The sequence below is a fragment of the Trachemys scripta genome, chromosome 4 (assembly GCF_013100865.1).
Source record: "Trachemys scripta elegans isolate TJP31775 chromosome 4, CAS_Tse_1.0, whole genome shotgun sequence".
NCBI classification, from domain to species: Eukaryota; Metazoa; Chordata; order Testudines; family Emydidae; genus Trachemys; species Trachemys scripta.
In genome coordinates, this window is record NC_048301.1 from 8694083 (window position 1) to 8711040 (window position 16958).

Here is a 16958-nt window from a genome sequence, read left to right on the forward strand (position 1 = left end):
GAGGACAATGAAATAGCTTTGTGGATATTTACAGGGAGCTCCTCCCACAGATGAGGCAGCACTGGGGAAAGCATAAAGGGGAAAATTTAACGGGTTATTCAGGCTGGTATCACTGGCTGATCAGAGCAGGAGTTGATATCTTTATAGCATATGAAATGACAGGTAGGTAGTGATAGGCTGTGCAAGTGAGGACAAGTACGTGTATGTATGATACAGTGGAAAAAGGAGAGCCAGTCGTAGTACATAGAGAGGGGTAATGGTAAAAAGCAATCAGCTAGGTCTTTTCAGCAACATGTTGAACAGATGTGAGGCAAGATTGCATTTGTCAAGGTCAGAGGACCGTAATCGAGATACAAGATAGTGGGAGCTTGGCTCTGAGTTTTAGCTGTGTGGATGGATAGGTAAGACTGTGTCTTAGAGAGACTATGCAGAAGGAATTGTGGAGATTTAGAGACAGCCTGGATGTGAGGACCTAGAGAGAGGACTAAGTCAAAGATGACACCCAGTTTACAGGCCTGAGGGATAGGATGGTGATATTGTCCACAGTGATTGAGGTAGGCTGGCAGGGGAATATTAGTTCTGTTTTTGGCATGTTGAATTGAAGCTGATGGCTAGAGATCAGAGATGTCAGATTTTAGCGTGGGCAGAAGGAGACAGGCCTGAGTAGAGGTGTGGATAATCTGTGAGTTGTCTGCACGATGAGAGTTGAATTCATGTCTGTGAGTGAGATTATCCAGAGACAAGGTGCAGAGGGAGAAGAGACAGGAGCCCTGGGGAACCATCAGAAAGTCGGAGGGGGATGAGGAAGATCTGCTGAAGGAGTGATCAGAGAGAGCAGTCACTGAAGCCAAAGTAGGATGAGATCTAGAAGAGCATAGTCAAGAGCAGTGGTTCTCAACCTATTTATCATTGTGGACTGCATACGCAGCCCACAATGTGTTACCTGGGCTGCAAGTTGAGAACCACTGTGCCCAACCCCCGCAGATCCCTATTCCCAGCACTGCCCTGGCTAGAGACAGCTCCACAGAGTGGGGCCAGGTGCCAGGGCAGCCCCGACCCTGGACCCTGCTATGTGGGGCCATGTGGCAGCCCAGCCCCCGGAGCCTGTTGTGCGGGGCTGACCAGCAGCTTGGACCTGGATGTGTGGCAGCCCTCACCCCCTTTTCCAGCTGTATGGGGCCAGGTGGCAGCCCTGACTCCGGACCCTGACCACCGCTGTGCTGCAGGTTGAGAACCACTGGTCAAGAGCATTGAAGGCAGCTGGCAGGTCAAGGAGGATAAGGATGGTGACAGATATGGCCTTGTTTCTTTGAATTCCCCCCACCTGCCTGTATCCATCTTTTGTCTTATACTTAGTCCCTGCTCCAAAAAGTTTACAGTCTTTTTGTTCTGCTTCTACAGTGACTGTTCCCACGGTGTCCATGACTAAGGCTCCTAGGTGCTACTGCAACATAACTAATGATAGAGGGCAGGCTCTGAGCTTTAGCTGGGGAAAGAAGTCACTAAAGTTTCAGTGGCTTGCCAGGGGTCAAAGCCAGCTTGGCGTGGAGAAAGTCCAGCCATTCTAGACAGTTTGTTCAGTGAGGTTAGAGATAAAAGGGGGAAGGGACAGGACTGGGAGAGGCACGTGGGCTCTTTAAGCGGGGAGACCCTAAAGCCCCTTTGGAGTGGGAGAGCCTGGGGAGAGTGTGGGGCAAGGGATGGGGCAGGAGGGAGATCAAAAGAGAAAGTCGCCGCAGCAAGTGGCTCCTGTAGCCTGGGCACAAGCAGGGACCGCCCAGCCCGGCCCAGCCTCTCCCCGGGGCCCGAGCGCGGCAAGGCGCCGGACGGACCAGCTGAGAGCGCGGCGCGCGCCACGGGGCCGGGGCTCGCTGGCCCCGCCCCCCACCTCGTCTTACCTCGCGAGGCCCCGCCCCCGGGCTCTGAGCAGGCTGGCCCCGCCCCCAGGCTCGCGGGAGGCGGGGCGGGGGCGCTGCTGGAGCGGCGCCCGGCGGGCGGCCGCGGGAGGGAAGCAGCATGGCGGCCGGGTGCGAGCCGCTGAGCGCGCCGCCGCCTTCCCCTCCTGCCGCGCCCGTGGCGGGGCCCGCGGGCCCGTTGCCCGAGTAGCCAGCGCCGCCCGGAGCTCGCCCGGCCATGGAGCTCGCCCGCCCGGCCTTCCCGGCGCTGCCGCAGGCCAAGGAGGACTCCGAGGTGAGCGGCCCGGCCGCGCGCTCGGGCCTGGGCACGGGGCGTCCGCTCCCGCGCAGCGCTCCCGCTCCGCCTGAGGGGCCCGAGCGCCGCGGGATCGGCCCCCCTCCCCGGCCTGCCCCGCGGCCCTCCCGCCTCCCCACTCGCGAGACATCCCCCTTCATCGCGGGGGCCCTCCTGCCCCCGGGGGGGGCGTGACCCCCATCCTCTTCCTTCCCCTTGGGACCTCGGCTGAGCCCCCTGCCCCATACAGGGGCGCTGGGACCACTAGTAGAGTGGGGGTGCTGACCCATTGAACCCCCTCCAGCCAGGGGGTGCGGCAGCCCCCACAGGTGCCTAGGGACCCTCCCTCCCGTGCCTCCTAGTGATCGCCTTCTCTGAGGGTCACTTCTGATCCCTCTACTGCATAAACCTGCCCCCAAGGTCCTACCTGCCCGCAGGTGACTGTGGCAGCACCCCGTCCCCACTAGGCACCCACCTCGTACCCCACCTGCCACCGAACATAGCGTCCTGTCCCCTCTGTTGGGATCAGGGGGACTTTCCCCCTCTCCTGCCATCTGCCCCTGCCTGTAAGGTTGCCCCTGTTTTGATAGTGCGCTGCCGGACAATTGCCTGCTACCTCACTTCTTAGACATTGAGGGGAATGGGTCACCTGGAAATCCCCTCTCCAGGTGTGTGGAATTTACTGATTGAGAGACAGTCGAAACAATGTGGAGCGCTGGGTGTTCCTTTGTTGAGGAAATATTTTTAGTATTCCAGAGCTGGGACTGCCCCGCAGTTTAAGACAGGTGGCAATATCGGCTAAGGCAAAACTACTCCCTGTGTGGTGTCAAAAGAGCAAGGTCGGTTTGGGGTTTGATTTCTGAACGTGGCTTAAATCTGTAGTGCCAGTCTTGGGTACGGGTAATGTGTTTTCGTATGTTGCAAAGGCACAATTTTCCCCTTTTTGATAATGTCATATGGGTAGGGCCCTACCAAATTCACAGTCCATTTTGGTCAATTACAGAGTCATGGGATTTTTAAAGATTGTAAATTTCATGATTTCAGATATTTAAATCTGAAATTTCATGGTGTTACAACTGTAGGGCTCCTGACCCAAAAGAGGGTTGTTGGGGGAGGTTGCATGGTTATTGTAGGGGGTCCCGGTATTGCCACTATTACTCCGGTGCTGCTGATGTCAGCGCTGCCTTCAGAGCTGGGTGATGATAGAGCGGTGCCTGCTGGCCGAGAGGCACTGAAGGCAGCGCCAGCAGCAGCGCAGAAGTCAGGCTGGCATGTTATTGTATTGCCACCCCGACTTCTGCGCTGCTGCCTTCGAAGTTGGGCCCTCGCCACTCTCCGGCCACACAGCTCTGAAGGCAGCAGCACAGAAATAAGGGCAAAATGTATTGGTATTGCCGCCCTTACTTCTGCACTGCTGCTGGCAGAGTGCTACCTTCAGAGCTGGTTGCCCAGCTAGGAGCTACCATTCTCTGGCCACCCAGCTCTGAAGGCCACGCAGAAATAAGGGTGGCAAAACCATGACCCCCCTACAATAATCTTGCAATCCCTCCCCCCACAACCATCTTTTGGATCAGGACCCCCAGTTTGAGAAACACTAGTCTCCCCTGTGAAATCTGGTCTTTTGTGTACTTTTATACAGATTTCACAGTCTGTGACACGTTTTTCATGGCTGCGAAATTTATAGGGCCCTACGTATGGGGAACACAAAATGCCACTGCGTTTATGGTTGGATGTGGATAGGGTCTGAAATCATGACAGTTTTATAAATTGCTGCATACTTCACAGATGCTAGAAATTATTACATCAGTATTGGTGGGAATTATTGTTGATTGCTTGTTTTGTGTTATGGTAAGCTATTTGCAATACCTAATTTATTATATCTATTTTCTTGTTTTGGTACTATTTCTTTAATGCCCTTTCCCTACTAGGTCTGGTAACTAAAATTTTAGACACGTTCTCAAACACGAATATAATATTGTTCGCATCTGAACTCAAGTTACAAGTTGTGTTTGCAACTGACTGCAGGGTAGTCAGTAGTATAGCTGTTTGTTTAAACAAGATATCTGCCCACTTTGTAGCACCCATGCATGCTACCTACAGCTGTGTCCAGAAAGTTATCCAGAATTGTGTGTGTTTGACATTTTAAACCTCAATTTTAGCTAGCATAGTTTGAAAGGACACTGGGTAAACCGATTTTGAAAATAAATATCATTGCTAATGTTACAGCTATTTTAGTTAAAACTGAAATTGTAAATCTATTTTACTTCTCACTGTTTGCATTTTTCAGTGTAGATAATGAAAACAGACTAATCCCTCATGGTTCTCATAATGCCGTAATGTTAGGGCTTAAATGTGACAGGAAAAAAGTTGGAAATATTTTTTAAATTGTGAAAACACTTCTATTGATCACAGGTCTTGTAAGTGTTTTTACAAAATGTAAGTTGTGTCTAACTTGCATCCCTTCAATCCCCATTTGTGGGGAGGCGTAACGACTGTAATACCACCGATGTTAGAAAATATTTGTATAAAACTAAAGCAAACTGACAAGGAGAAACCTAAAATCACTTGTGATGCTATAAAGTCCAGTGCTTAAAATATGCTTTGGAAAAGCAAATGAAGTAAATTAAATTTGTCCAGTCCACAAAAACAAAACAATTCAGTGAAAGCTGAAACTTCGTCTCTTATACACTGCCACAAGAAGGTAGATTAGTACAAGTAGTATAACAATACACCGCTTTTGAGACTCCAGTAATACTTCAGACTAGTGTGGTAGATTAAGTAACCATAAAATATCACAGTTTAAAAATGATCAAGAATGTTGGGAATGTCATCTGATAGGAGCATCAGTAGCGTCACCCTGACTCTCAGCGGGTACTACTTTCTGTAATGTAAAAGTTCTTATTCTAGTTCATTTCTCTCTGCATAATATCCAAGAGTGAAAATCAACAGGTAAGTTTTCTGGTAAACAATTTATTTGGGACGACCCTTTCAGGCTGCATGTTGCAGCCACTAGCCTTGGAGAAAGATGCCTTTCAGAGCTCATCGCTGCCATCCTTCAATCAGCGAGAACAGGGGTTTTGCTTTCTGAGCCTCCCCCCTCCCCCCCCAACATGCTATAAAAACTCCATGGCCCAATTGTGCCCAAGAACTGGTTTTCTGCATAGACAAGCCAGGGCCAACATTAAGGGGTAGCAACCAGGGCAGTTGCCTGGGACTCCATGCCACAGGGGGCCCCGTGAAGGTGCATTGCTTAGGCTTCAGCTGTAGCAACAAGGGTTTCAGTCCCGTGTGGTGGGGCTTTGGTTTTTTGCCCTGGGCCCAGCAAGTCTAATGCTGGCCCTGCTTGGTGGACTCCCTGAAATCTGCTCATGCCCCTCCCCGGGATCCCTGGTTGAGAACCACTGAGCTAGAAGGCTTGCATTGAGAAACACAAGGCAGCATTTACCCGTACCTGCTGGGGTGAGGTTAAGTTCATCATGGCTCAGCAGCATTTGTAGTCTGCTGCCTTCTCAGGGACTGGAACTTGTGATTGGGTCTCCCATATGAGCACACAGAGCCATTACTGGGACGGCTCACATTTTCTCATTTTTCTTTGTATTTACTTTAATTGAATGAATTTAGTGCTCATGCAAAGGAGGAGCTCAATCACGGTCTCCAGGTAGACACAATGTAGGCAGGCAGGTGCTGTCATCCAGCTTCTGCCGCACATCTCTGCCAGCATACATCAGTCCTGGCTTGCATTATCTCCACTGCTCCATGCTGAGGCACCGACTGCAGTAATGCTAAATTGTGCAATGTTGTGACATGAGCTAATAAGGTCTCGGATGAGATCACTTCTTTACTGTTTTCCACGTGCACTCTGATTAGATTTTGAACCCATATTTCCAGCTCACAGCGCCATTGAGGTTCCTATCGAGAATGTGTTTATCTGTATTTTGTGCATCTTGATGCATACTAGAAATATATCACAGTTCTGGCAAAGAGCATCTGGTAGAGGCTGTGAATGTGTGTTAACAATTATAAGCATTTGTTTTATTATGGATCAATAATATTGAACATGTCAAAGCCTTTTGAATAATGATTTTACATGCTCCAAAATAATTTTAAACCTTAACTCTCATGCTCTTTCAAACCCCATCCCCCCAAACCCTATGTAATTAGCCTACATCTTATAATTATTGCTTGCCAAATTCCATTAAAAACTGCAGAAGATACACAAGGGGAAAAAATGGTATAACTGTTTCTACATTCCTGTCCATAAAGGTACATTGTAAAGTACGTTAGGTCCAAAGTTCAGCCTCCTTTAACAGTTTGATTATTACTGCTTTAAACTCTTAAGATTTTTTGGCGAAAACCCTCTGCTCAGATGCTGAGAAATTAAAATAAAAAACACCCATTTAGGAGCTACATTTTGTACTCATGTTCCCTCTGCTGGCTCTACAGCAGTAATTAATACACTGTTCCTAGGGTGACCAGATGTCCCGATTTTATAGGGACAGTCCCGATTTTTGGGTCTTTTTCTTATATAGGCTCCTATTACCCCCCACCCCGTCCCGATTTTTCACATTTGCCATCTGGTCACACTAACTGTTCCCCAGAACCAGGGTGTAATAACTGATGTTGATGAATAAAGGAAGGAATAAATAAAGAAAATCGTAATTTTGAGAGACAAAGATAATCGGTGTTTGCCAGAAATGTAGAAAAAAGCAGTATCTATGTAATTAAAACAATGCAGACCCTTAAACATGCTTGCAGTGGTAATCACTGCTAAAATATTTTAGTTTGAAGAAAAAGAGTTAAGGATTTAAAATTTCCATTTTGTAGTCTTAATTTGTAGAATTTGGATTATAGTTCAGTATTTGGATGCAGGTGTCTAAAGTAAACATTCTTAATGTGGAGGTCAGTCTCTTGGTACAGTGGCTCTCAACCTTTCCAGACTACTGTACCCGTTTCAGGAGTCTGATTTGTCTTGTGTACCCCCAAGCTTCACCTGACTTAAAAACTACTTGCTTACAAAATCAGACATAAAAATACAATAGTGTCACCACACACTAGTACTGAAAAATTGCTTACTTTCTAATTTTTACCATATAATTATAACATAAATCAATTGGAATATAAATATTGTACTTACATTTCAGTGTATCCTATAAAGCGGTATAAGCAAGTCATTATTGGTATGAAATTTTAGTTCGTACTGACTTCGTTAGTGCTTTTTATGTAGCCTGTTGTAAAACTAGGCAAATATCTAGATGAGTTGATGTACCCCATGGAAGACCTCTGCATATCCCCACCTAACCCGGGTGAGAACCATTGCCTTGGTGTATTTTGCATTCTAGTTATTGCCTAAGGGCTGGTCCACACTAAGCCCCCAGTTTGAACTAAGATACGCAACTTTAGCTACGTGAATAACGTAGCTGAAGTCGAGGTACCTTAGTTCGAACTACAAAGTACTTACCGTGGGTCCACACGCGGCAGGCAGGCTCCCCCGTCGATTCCGTGTACTCCTCTCACGGAGCAGGAGTACCGGCATCGACGGCAAGCACTTCCGGGATCGATTTATCGCGTCTAGACAAGTTGCGATAAATCGATCCCAGAAGATCGATTGCTTACCGCCGAACCTGGATGTAAGTATAGATGTACCCTTAGTCTATTGTATTATTCCATATAAAAATAATTGGGAGGACTCATTTTGTTTGGCAAACGTTCATAGCAACACTAATTTTGTGTCAGTTGTCTGTGGTTTAAAACTTTGTAATCTGTCTGTTTTACCCAGATGAATTACAACTATTCTGTGTAAACATTTAAAGATCTAAGAAAAACTGGAACATTTTCTTAAGCTTTCACTTTTACATGAGCTGTAGATTACTGTAAAATGAAACCCAATAAAACCCATCTTAATACAAATTTTAATACTTGATTGTCTGTGGGCACTTAAAAATAAAAAAAAGTTTTTTGTGTTTTTTTTCTGTTAAAATGTATGATCAACATACCCAAATAAAAATCAGACAGGGAAAAGGCTTTAAAAAAAAGCTATACAATGCTAACAAATGATACAAATTAAAAAGAAAACAAATCTTGAGCCTAATTTTGTAGGATGTCACCAAAATACATATGTCAAAGGGGGAGCATTTCACAGCTGTAGAAGCTGATAGTCCTCTCATCTGTGGTGATTAGTTTAGACCACTGGTCTCCAAACTTTTTATGCCCAAGATCACATTTTGAATCTAGGGGTAACCCAGGATCTATCCCGCCCTTTCCCCAAAGCCCCACCCTTCTCACTCCATTCCACCCCCCATCGCTCATTCTCCCCCACCCTCACTCACTTTCACCGGGCTGGGATAGGGGGTTGGGGTTCAGGGGCTGGGCTGGGGCTGAAGGGTTCACAGTGTGTGCAGGAGCTCTGGGCTGAGTCTGGGGCAGGGGTTTGGGGTGCAGGAGAGAGTGAGGGATCTAAGCTCTAGGAGGGAGTTTGGGTGCAGGAGGGGGCTCCAGGTTGGGGCAGAATGTTGGGATACAGGGTGCTGGCTCTGGGAGGGGGGTCAGGGCTGGGGCAGGGGATTGGGATGCAGGAGGGGGTATGGGGTGCTGGCTGGGGGGGTCATGGCTGGGGTACAGCAGGGGGTATGGGATGCTGGCTCTGGGAGGGGGCTGAGAGTAGGGTTTGGGGTGCAGGAGGGGGTATGGGGTACTGGCTCCAGGAGATGGCTATGGGCTGGGGGTTGAGGTGTGGCCTCCCACTGGGCAGCACTGACCTCCCTCGGCTCCTGGTCGGCAGCGTGTGCAGCAAGGCTAAGGCAGGCTCCCTACCTACACCGGCCCCACACTGCTTCTGGAAGGGGCCAACACGCTCCTGCTGCCCCTGGGGGGAAGGCCAGGGGGCACGTGGCTCTGTACTCTGCCCCACTCTGCAAGCACTGCCCCTGCAGCTCTCCCGGCCAATGGGAGCTGTGGGGGCGGTGTTTGCAGGCAGGAGCAGAGCATGAAGGGAGACCCCTGCCTGCAGGGCCACGCTGGCCGCCTCTGGGGGCAGCGTGGGGCCAGGGTCGGCAGTGAGCCTGCCTTAGCAGCAGCCACGCTGTGCCACCAGAGATCGCAATGGACTTGGGAGATCCTCTAGGATTGACCAGTTGGTGACCACTGGTTTAGACCCTGCACCTGTGTGGAGCTCTATTGAAGTCAGTGGGAATCCCAACAGACACAGAGGTTTACTTGCATGCAGCGGCTTCCAGGAGCATGGCCTAATCTGAAAAGTGATTGTAAAAATGACATTGTGAGGCTCCATGTTTATTATCTCATTACTGTTCAAATCGATATGCTCAGTTTACAAAAGGTGCATTTTCTAGCTACAGTCCAGCAAACTCAACCTTTTTCCTAATTTGGTGTAAATAAAAACAGTTTGAAACAATCTTAGTAAAAAATCCCTTCCCCGGTGCCAGTTGCAAATGTGTTCACTTCCTTAATATTTGTGGTGTTCTCCTACTAGATCTTCATGGGTTCTCATAGTCATCCAGACAACAGAGTAGGCAAGACCTCTATTTTCATCCTGTTTAAAAACCCCAAAATTCTACTCTGATTATCTTATGTGCCTAACAGTGAGAGGCAGCACTCTGCCTTCACCCTCCATCATCTGTTATAGAATATTGCATTGATGTAATCTAGAGTTTCTGAGTTAGTGTTTGTAAATTGTTATGGGATTTCTTCCAGACTAATACAACAAGGTGGAGGAAATAGCGCACAAAACAAAGTATTTTGTTCTTGCCATCTTTCCTTCCCTTATGTACGTTTCTCTATTTTCTTTGTAGTTTCCTTTGTCTTAATTTTCTTTGTTTACTCTTTTCCTGTTTCTTGAAAGAACAAGCTAGCACGCTAGCATACTTTCTCTTTCCTATTTGTGTTCCCTCTTTCTCTTCGATTATCTTCACCTGTTTCTGTTCTGTCTGCTGCCCCATGAATTTCCCTGTTGTTTTGCCTTGTTTTCCTATCCATTCCCCATAGTCTTCATAGTCCGTTAACTTGCTTCCCACCTCTGCTTTGGCATTCACTCTGTATTTTCAAAGGTTAAAATATTTGTATGGCAGTTTATATGCCGCACTGGAGAAGTACTCCACAAAAATAGTTGATATATCTACAAAAACCAAACTATTAGAAGCTTATTGTCAAATGCCGCTTCCCCACCCCGTCTCTGTGGATGTGCCTCACTCAGCTGTATATGGATGCACTAGTTTAACCACTCCTTAGAAAGATTTGTGTGGGAGTTGTGTTCAACACCTTCTCTTGCCCAGTTCCATTCCGTATAGACAGCCTATTTGTACCTGCTTGGTACTACCCTAGAGCAGCTCCTGTTTGTGGCTACAAGAATTTCAATCCCTGGTAGGAAATGGAGATTAAAGAAGCACATTTTACAGTGATAGAAAAGGTGGTTGTCAGTAATATTCATACCTTTCTCTTGAATATATTTTCAGCAGCCTAAGTGTGTATATCTGATTAATAGCAAAACTAAGAATCAGACTAGATGAAATTCATACAATTGGATGTTCAATCATCGCTTTATTAATGCATTTTATGGCCTTTTGACAGTTGTATTTTGCACTCCTATTTAGAATAGAAGTGCCATCAGTACAACCAATTTAAGTTTTATATATGGCCCTTAATGCACAATATTACAATGTGTTATGGAGAAAGTGATTAGCTAATGAGAGAAGGAAGGTTTCAAGATAAGTACCCGGGGAAAGAATTAGAGGATGTAAGTGAATAGCCATGGAGAGTTGTGGTGTGAGGACAAGATGCTAAAACTGTCAGAACAGACTAATAGTAGAAAATGAAATGAGGGAATTAGGGCAAAGTAAATGAAGGACTTTGAATGGCAGGAGGGAAACCTGGATTTGGAGGGAGAGAGGAAATTGAGAACTGTGGTTCCGCAGGGGGATGACCATTTCCTACTTTGAGCACCACAGCAGCCTAGTTAAAACATCCTGGACATGTAGAAGTTCAGAAAATTGGGATGTAGAAAGACTGTCAGAGGAAATTTCAGTAATTAAGGGGAGTCGCGAGGTTGGGAATTAAGATCTCTGGAGAAGTAGAGTCAAAGTAAAGATGGATTCTTGCTACAGTATAAAGGTAGTTCTAAAGAAGCTTATAGAGCAGTGAGATGTGGGAGGAAAAAGATTTGGGCCCAGATCCACAAAGGGACTTAGGTGCCTAAATTCTAGTTTTTAGGAACTACTGCAATCCTCAGCTGCCACCTGTAGGTGCCTAAATTCACACCAAAAATTTTTGCTTTAAAGTTCCTCTAGGTGCCTAAATTTCTGCCTTTGGGGATGAACAGTACTGCCTCAGGCTGGAGATAGGCAACCTGCGTAATCCCCCGTGCGAACCTCAAACCAGGTGAACTTCAGCATTGCCCTTCCTATCTTGCCTGTGGGGCCCGATCAAGTATGCGTGCTCACAGCACACCTAACCCACACAAACCAGCCAAGAGATCAGAGGAGGCCTCCCTCATAACCTTAAGTCCATTGGCTAGGGTACTCACCTGGCATGTGGGTGACCCCAATTGAGTTCCCGTCTCTGCCTGATGAGGTGACGGGATTTGAATAGGGGTTCCCCACCTCTTATGTGAGTGCCCTAACCACTGGATTGTGGGATATTCTGATGTGGCGCTCTCAATCTCTCGAAGCTCTCAATTTTTTATTCAATAATTATTCATAGGGCCAGAGAGAGAGTGAGAATGACTCCATAGTCCAGTAGGTAGGGCACTCCCCTGAATGTTCAAACCTCACTCTTCAGGTAAAGAAGGGAAGTAAATTGACGTCTCCCACATCCTGGGTGAGTACCTCCTAACCAGTGAACAAAAGGTTAAAAAGGAGTCTGCCATCTCCTTCCCACAACCATTTTGTGTGGAGTAGGCTTGTGCCGCTGCTGCTCTGGAAAGAAATGGTGTAGGCACCTGACTGCAGGAGAGGTTTCCTGGCTGTGAATTGCAAGAAGAGAGAGGTGTCTCGCTTGCAGAATGGACTTGGGCACCTAAGTCTGAGAGAGAAGTGAGGCTTAGGACACATCCCTCTCATTGGCATCTTCCATTGGCTAGCTTAGGTGGGCAGCTGCCTAGCATCTTGCCTTGTGTGCATCCTTTTCTTAAGCATCTATCTCTCCCATGTGTGGTATAGGGAGCGTTGCAGTGACTTATGTACTTTGTGGATCCCTAGGTCATGATATCAAGGATAAATTGAGATAGTAGCAATGGAGTCAGACTGTGATGGAGCAGGGGACTTTCCCCTAGTGGCCCATATACACCATAAATATAGTCAAAATAAGACGACTTGGTTATGTTTTAGAATGTGGACAGGACAAGACTTAACCCTCTCCTGTAATTGGATTAAAGCCTTGGACATGCCCAAGGCTCCCATCCCATCACAGATCCATCTACACTGCAAACTGTAACCTAGTCAGGGGGACAACTGTAATATAACCAGATTTTCTGACTTGTGTTGTAGTTATAGTGCTTGATGGACCTCGGGACACTTATTCAGTCTCCAGAGATCCAGTAGTACGAGATTACTGTATAGCCAGGGGATAGAAGGATCAAAGTAAATTCAGCAGAATGTATGATTGCATACTTTCTGCATAAAAGTGAGACTTAAGCTAGCAATGACACAGCCGAAGGAGAAAGATCAACCAAGGGTAAGAGCAAAATCTTGGAATACTTCTAAACTTCTTACAAGAAATGAAAAAAGTTTAGATAAGAGGATGCTGAAGATGGATTCTTGTTTGGGGAGCAATCAATATTGCCACACAGAGATCCAGTAGGATAAGTAGAGGGATCTGTCCTGAGAGGTGAGGGGTGTCATCAACCAGCTGGAGAAGACCCCTGTCTCAGTATGGTGAAAGGCTCAGAAGTCTAGAAGGGGTCAAGGAGATTTCACTGAGTTGTTGTAAAATAACCATTATTCACAGCAGTAAAGGCTTCTCAAAAGGGGATGAGGAGTGGTTCTGTGTGGCAGGGAAAGCGCCATTGCAGGTGGGAGTGACTGATGGCAGTGATATAAGGGGGAAAGGTAGGGGCTTGAGGCAACAGGTGAAGTTCAAAGGGGGATCTAATAGGTGTTCTTCATAAAAGAGAGAGATGCAAGATGACATTTTCTGCTAACACTACATCATTTCATAAACTTACACATACATAATCCACAAGGTCGTACATTTTATTAAACTAGTATTCCTAATTCTACAATTTGGCCAAACACGTTCCTCACACAGGCAAAGAGAGTTTGTCCATCAGTTCTCTGGTTATTAATATTAAATATAGAAGTCAGTGTTCCAGCTTGTGTGTTAATAGCCATCCCTTGCTTCAGAACACCAGATTCTCTCTTGGTTAATGTTTAAATATAAAGTTGGCTTATTACATTACACACCAGGTTTTCCACCACTTTCTGGAGCTTGTGCCTCTCATCCAGAATACAAAGTGTTTCATAGGCCACCAGTGCTCCTAACCATAATCATGAGCAGGCACAATTTTTTGACTGCAACAGGACCAGAAAAGATGAATCTTTATGGATTGCTTGCTCCTCAGCCAGAACTGAGCTCCAGTAAAGACTGAATCACATGCAGTGTTGTTGTATGCGCTCATAGGCCTTAGCTATCAAAGCAAACATGTACCATTTCAGTGACGTATTGTCACGGTGCATACGCACGTGTGAGTATTTGCACTTTTTCATACATGATGGTTTTTAATGGTGTATGTGCTGTTTAGTATAAGATAAATCCAGGCAGACAGCAGACACTGTTTAAAACTCCCTCACATTCTTCACTCTACACTGAGCCATTAACTGGGGGTCTTGGGGGGATACGTGTGCAGGATTGATGTGTATTCATTTTAGTTCTTTCACAACTCCTGAAAGTCCCCCTAGATTCTCTCTGAACAACTGTGCCTGTGAGCCACAATCCAGTTTGGGATAGCCGGTTATAGATGAACAATACCTCTTTGTATGGCTTTTCTTGATCATCTTTTGCATGGCACTCTTCAGTTTGGTGATTTACAAACCATAGCTAGGAACGATTTCATCTGCTGCTGAATTACATTCACTACTTGGGTATAATCTGCCACATGGTTAACAAAGCTTAGCAGTATTACTGTATCCAGTTGGCATGTCTTAGTAGAGTTTGTTTTCATAACAAAATTCCCACGTTCTGTCTGATCTGAGAGGAGATTCTTACTATTGTTTGTCTGCTGGGTATCTCAGGCAGTATGCAAAGAGCATTGTCACTCTGGAGAAAATACTGATGATGGGATGAATTCCTTGGTGTGAGACATCTGCCAGGGCTTAATCTAGACAAAGATATTTTCATATACTTTCTGTACAGCAACTGAATCATCTTGTATTGTTGAGTGCAAAAGCCTTGAAAAACTATCATTAAACCACCAGAATAATAATTGCATTTTATTTTAGAATCTTCTAGTAACTAATCATGTGCTTTTGGGTAAAGGAAGCACTTAATCTGAGAGAGCATCTTTCTGATACCTACTGTCCAAAAGAGATACCAGTGGAGAATGGCTTTTGTACCCGGGGTGGATAAAAATCAATGATTTAAAAAAAAAATAATTAAAAAAATCTGATTTTTTTTATTTAAATTGGATTTTTCTGATAAAATGCTTTTTGAGGAAACAACCTATCTAAAGATAGTTTTAATTAAGATTACCTTATAGCTCAAAGGCAGAGAGTCCTGTGGCACCTTTAAGACTAAGGCCTTGGCTACACTCAGGACTTCACAGTGCTGCCTCGGCCACCAGCGCTGTATGTACTTGACCTCTCCAAGGGGAGTAGCTTGCAGTGCTGCGAGCGAGCATGCAGCGCTGCAGGGACTGATTACACTGACACTTTACAGCGCTGTACTCGCTGCGGTCAGGGGGGTGTTTTTTCACACCCCTGAGTGCAGCAAATTGCAGTGCTGTTACAGCGCCAGTGTAGCCAAGGCCTAATAGATTTTTACAGATCCAGACTAACGCGGCTACCCCTCTGATACTTATAGCTCAAAGATGCTGTTGAAGAAAAAAATCAAGAATACATAACGTTGTTTTAGTTAAATAAAACAGTTTAAATGTCTGTTTGATGATGATCTCCTCCTAATACAGCATGGCAAGAAAATCCTCCAAATATTAATGACTAACCTATTGAATTGGAGATAATTCACCTCCCCAAATGACTTCATAAATATCTGCTTCAATTACCGTTTGATAAATGAAATAATCAAACAATCATTCATTTTCTGATATAGTTGTAAAACTAATCTGAAAAGTTTTCAAAATAAATCACTTCAAAAATGTATAGTGTGTCCCTTCTAAAAATGAAACTTCATCTATCTCTGAATTGTGAAGAATATGTATAACCAACAAGAATGCACTTTTATGTAGAAATCCATGATTAAATCGAGTCTTCCTGACTAGTGATTTAAATCAAATCCTCCCTGTTTGTACCCGTAAGACTTTCCAAAGACATTGGAGACTGATGTCTGGAGAGCACATGGAGACCTTTTTCTCCATTCAGAATACCTTCAGGTCATCCCTAATTTTCTTTCCCTGGACTGTGTATGGCTAATTGCTGCCTGCTTTTCTTGCACAACTACATTTTCTGCCGCAGGATTTGGCTCCTATTATGATTTGTGCCTGCTTTCTTGTTTATGCTCTGTTTAAGTACTTCTACAAAAAAGTGGTTTTTTTGTCCCTAAGAAAAGAAAATTAGAAAGCAGTAGGACTCAGTCTTGCCTAAATATAACTGATTGTATATTTAATGTTGTAATCCTTTAGACCAAACTTCTAACAAGGGTATGCATTCTCAGTATGCATTTTCACCATATTTTAAATTAAGACTATATCTTATAAACTTGACAATACAAGGCAACCAAACAAACAGTGTTTATCAAAACGCACAAGTGTGTTTGTACAACAGGTTCCCAGGACACCAAGAGCATACATAAATCATAGGCCTTGTCTATATGGATAGTTAGAACAAAGGGAAAGCCTTTGTGGATGTTCTCATTTTGGTTTCAATCAGGTTTATTTCCGATTAGCTTAAATTGATTACAAACAGGTTTAATTTAAACTGAGATAAGAATACACAGAGGGCTTTCACTGGTTTAACTAAACTAGGGCAAATTTGTGTGTGGGCAAATTTAAAAAAGGGGAGGTTCTTTTCAATCAGCCTAGATATCAAAGGAAAGATATTGTGTATCAGTATATCCACACTTTCACACACTTTTAACTATCCAAAGTACTAAGAAAGCCGTAAGACTCGTTTTCTTTTCCTAGGGACAAAGCCCATCTTTTTGTGTAAATAAGAAATCCTTAAGCTGATCACCAATTGTTCAAAACAAAGGACGCAATCAACTAAAAATCATTTATCTCATAGAATTTACCTTCTATTACAAGTAATGCATGATTAGTGTAACTGGAAGATAACTTTTAAAAGTTAAAAGAAGAACAGGAGTACTTGTGGCACCTTAGAGACTAACAAATTTATTAGAGCATAAGCTTTCGTGGACTACAGCCCACTTCTTCGGATGCATCCGAAGAAGTGGGCTGTAGTCCACGAAAGCTTATGCTCTAATAAATTTGTTAGTCTCTAAGGTGCCACAAGTACTCCTGTTCTTCTTTTAACTTTTAAAAGTTATCTTCCAGTTACACTAATCATGCATTACTTGTAATAGAAGGTAAATTCTATGAGATAAATGATTTTTAGTTGATTGCGTCCTTTGTTTTGAACAATTGGTGATCAGCT

At 44.9% G+C, this 16958-nt stretch overlaps 1 protein-coding gene across 2 annotated transcripts in view; it reads left to right on the forward strand.

The window, feature by feature from the left end:
• The first annotated feature begins 1995 nt into the window (after window positions 1-1995).
• The window catches only part of STYX (serine/threonine/tyrosine interacting protein), a 26827-nt gene continuing 11864 nt past the window's right edge, over window positions 1996-16958 (forward strand). The window contains exon 1 of one of the 2 annotated variants that reach the window (XM_034768069.1): window positions 1996-2190. In XM_034768069.1, coding sequence (XP_034623960.1) covers window positions 2134-2190 — 57 coding nt within the window. In that variant the 5' untranslated portion in view covers window positions 1996-2133. The remainder of the gene's footprint in view (window positions 2191-16958) is intronic. The other variant, XM_034768068.1, reaches the window with a different exon arrangement.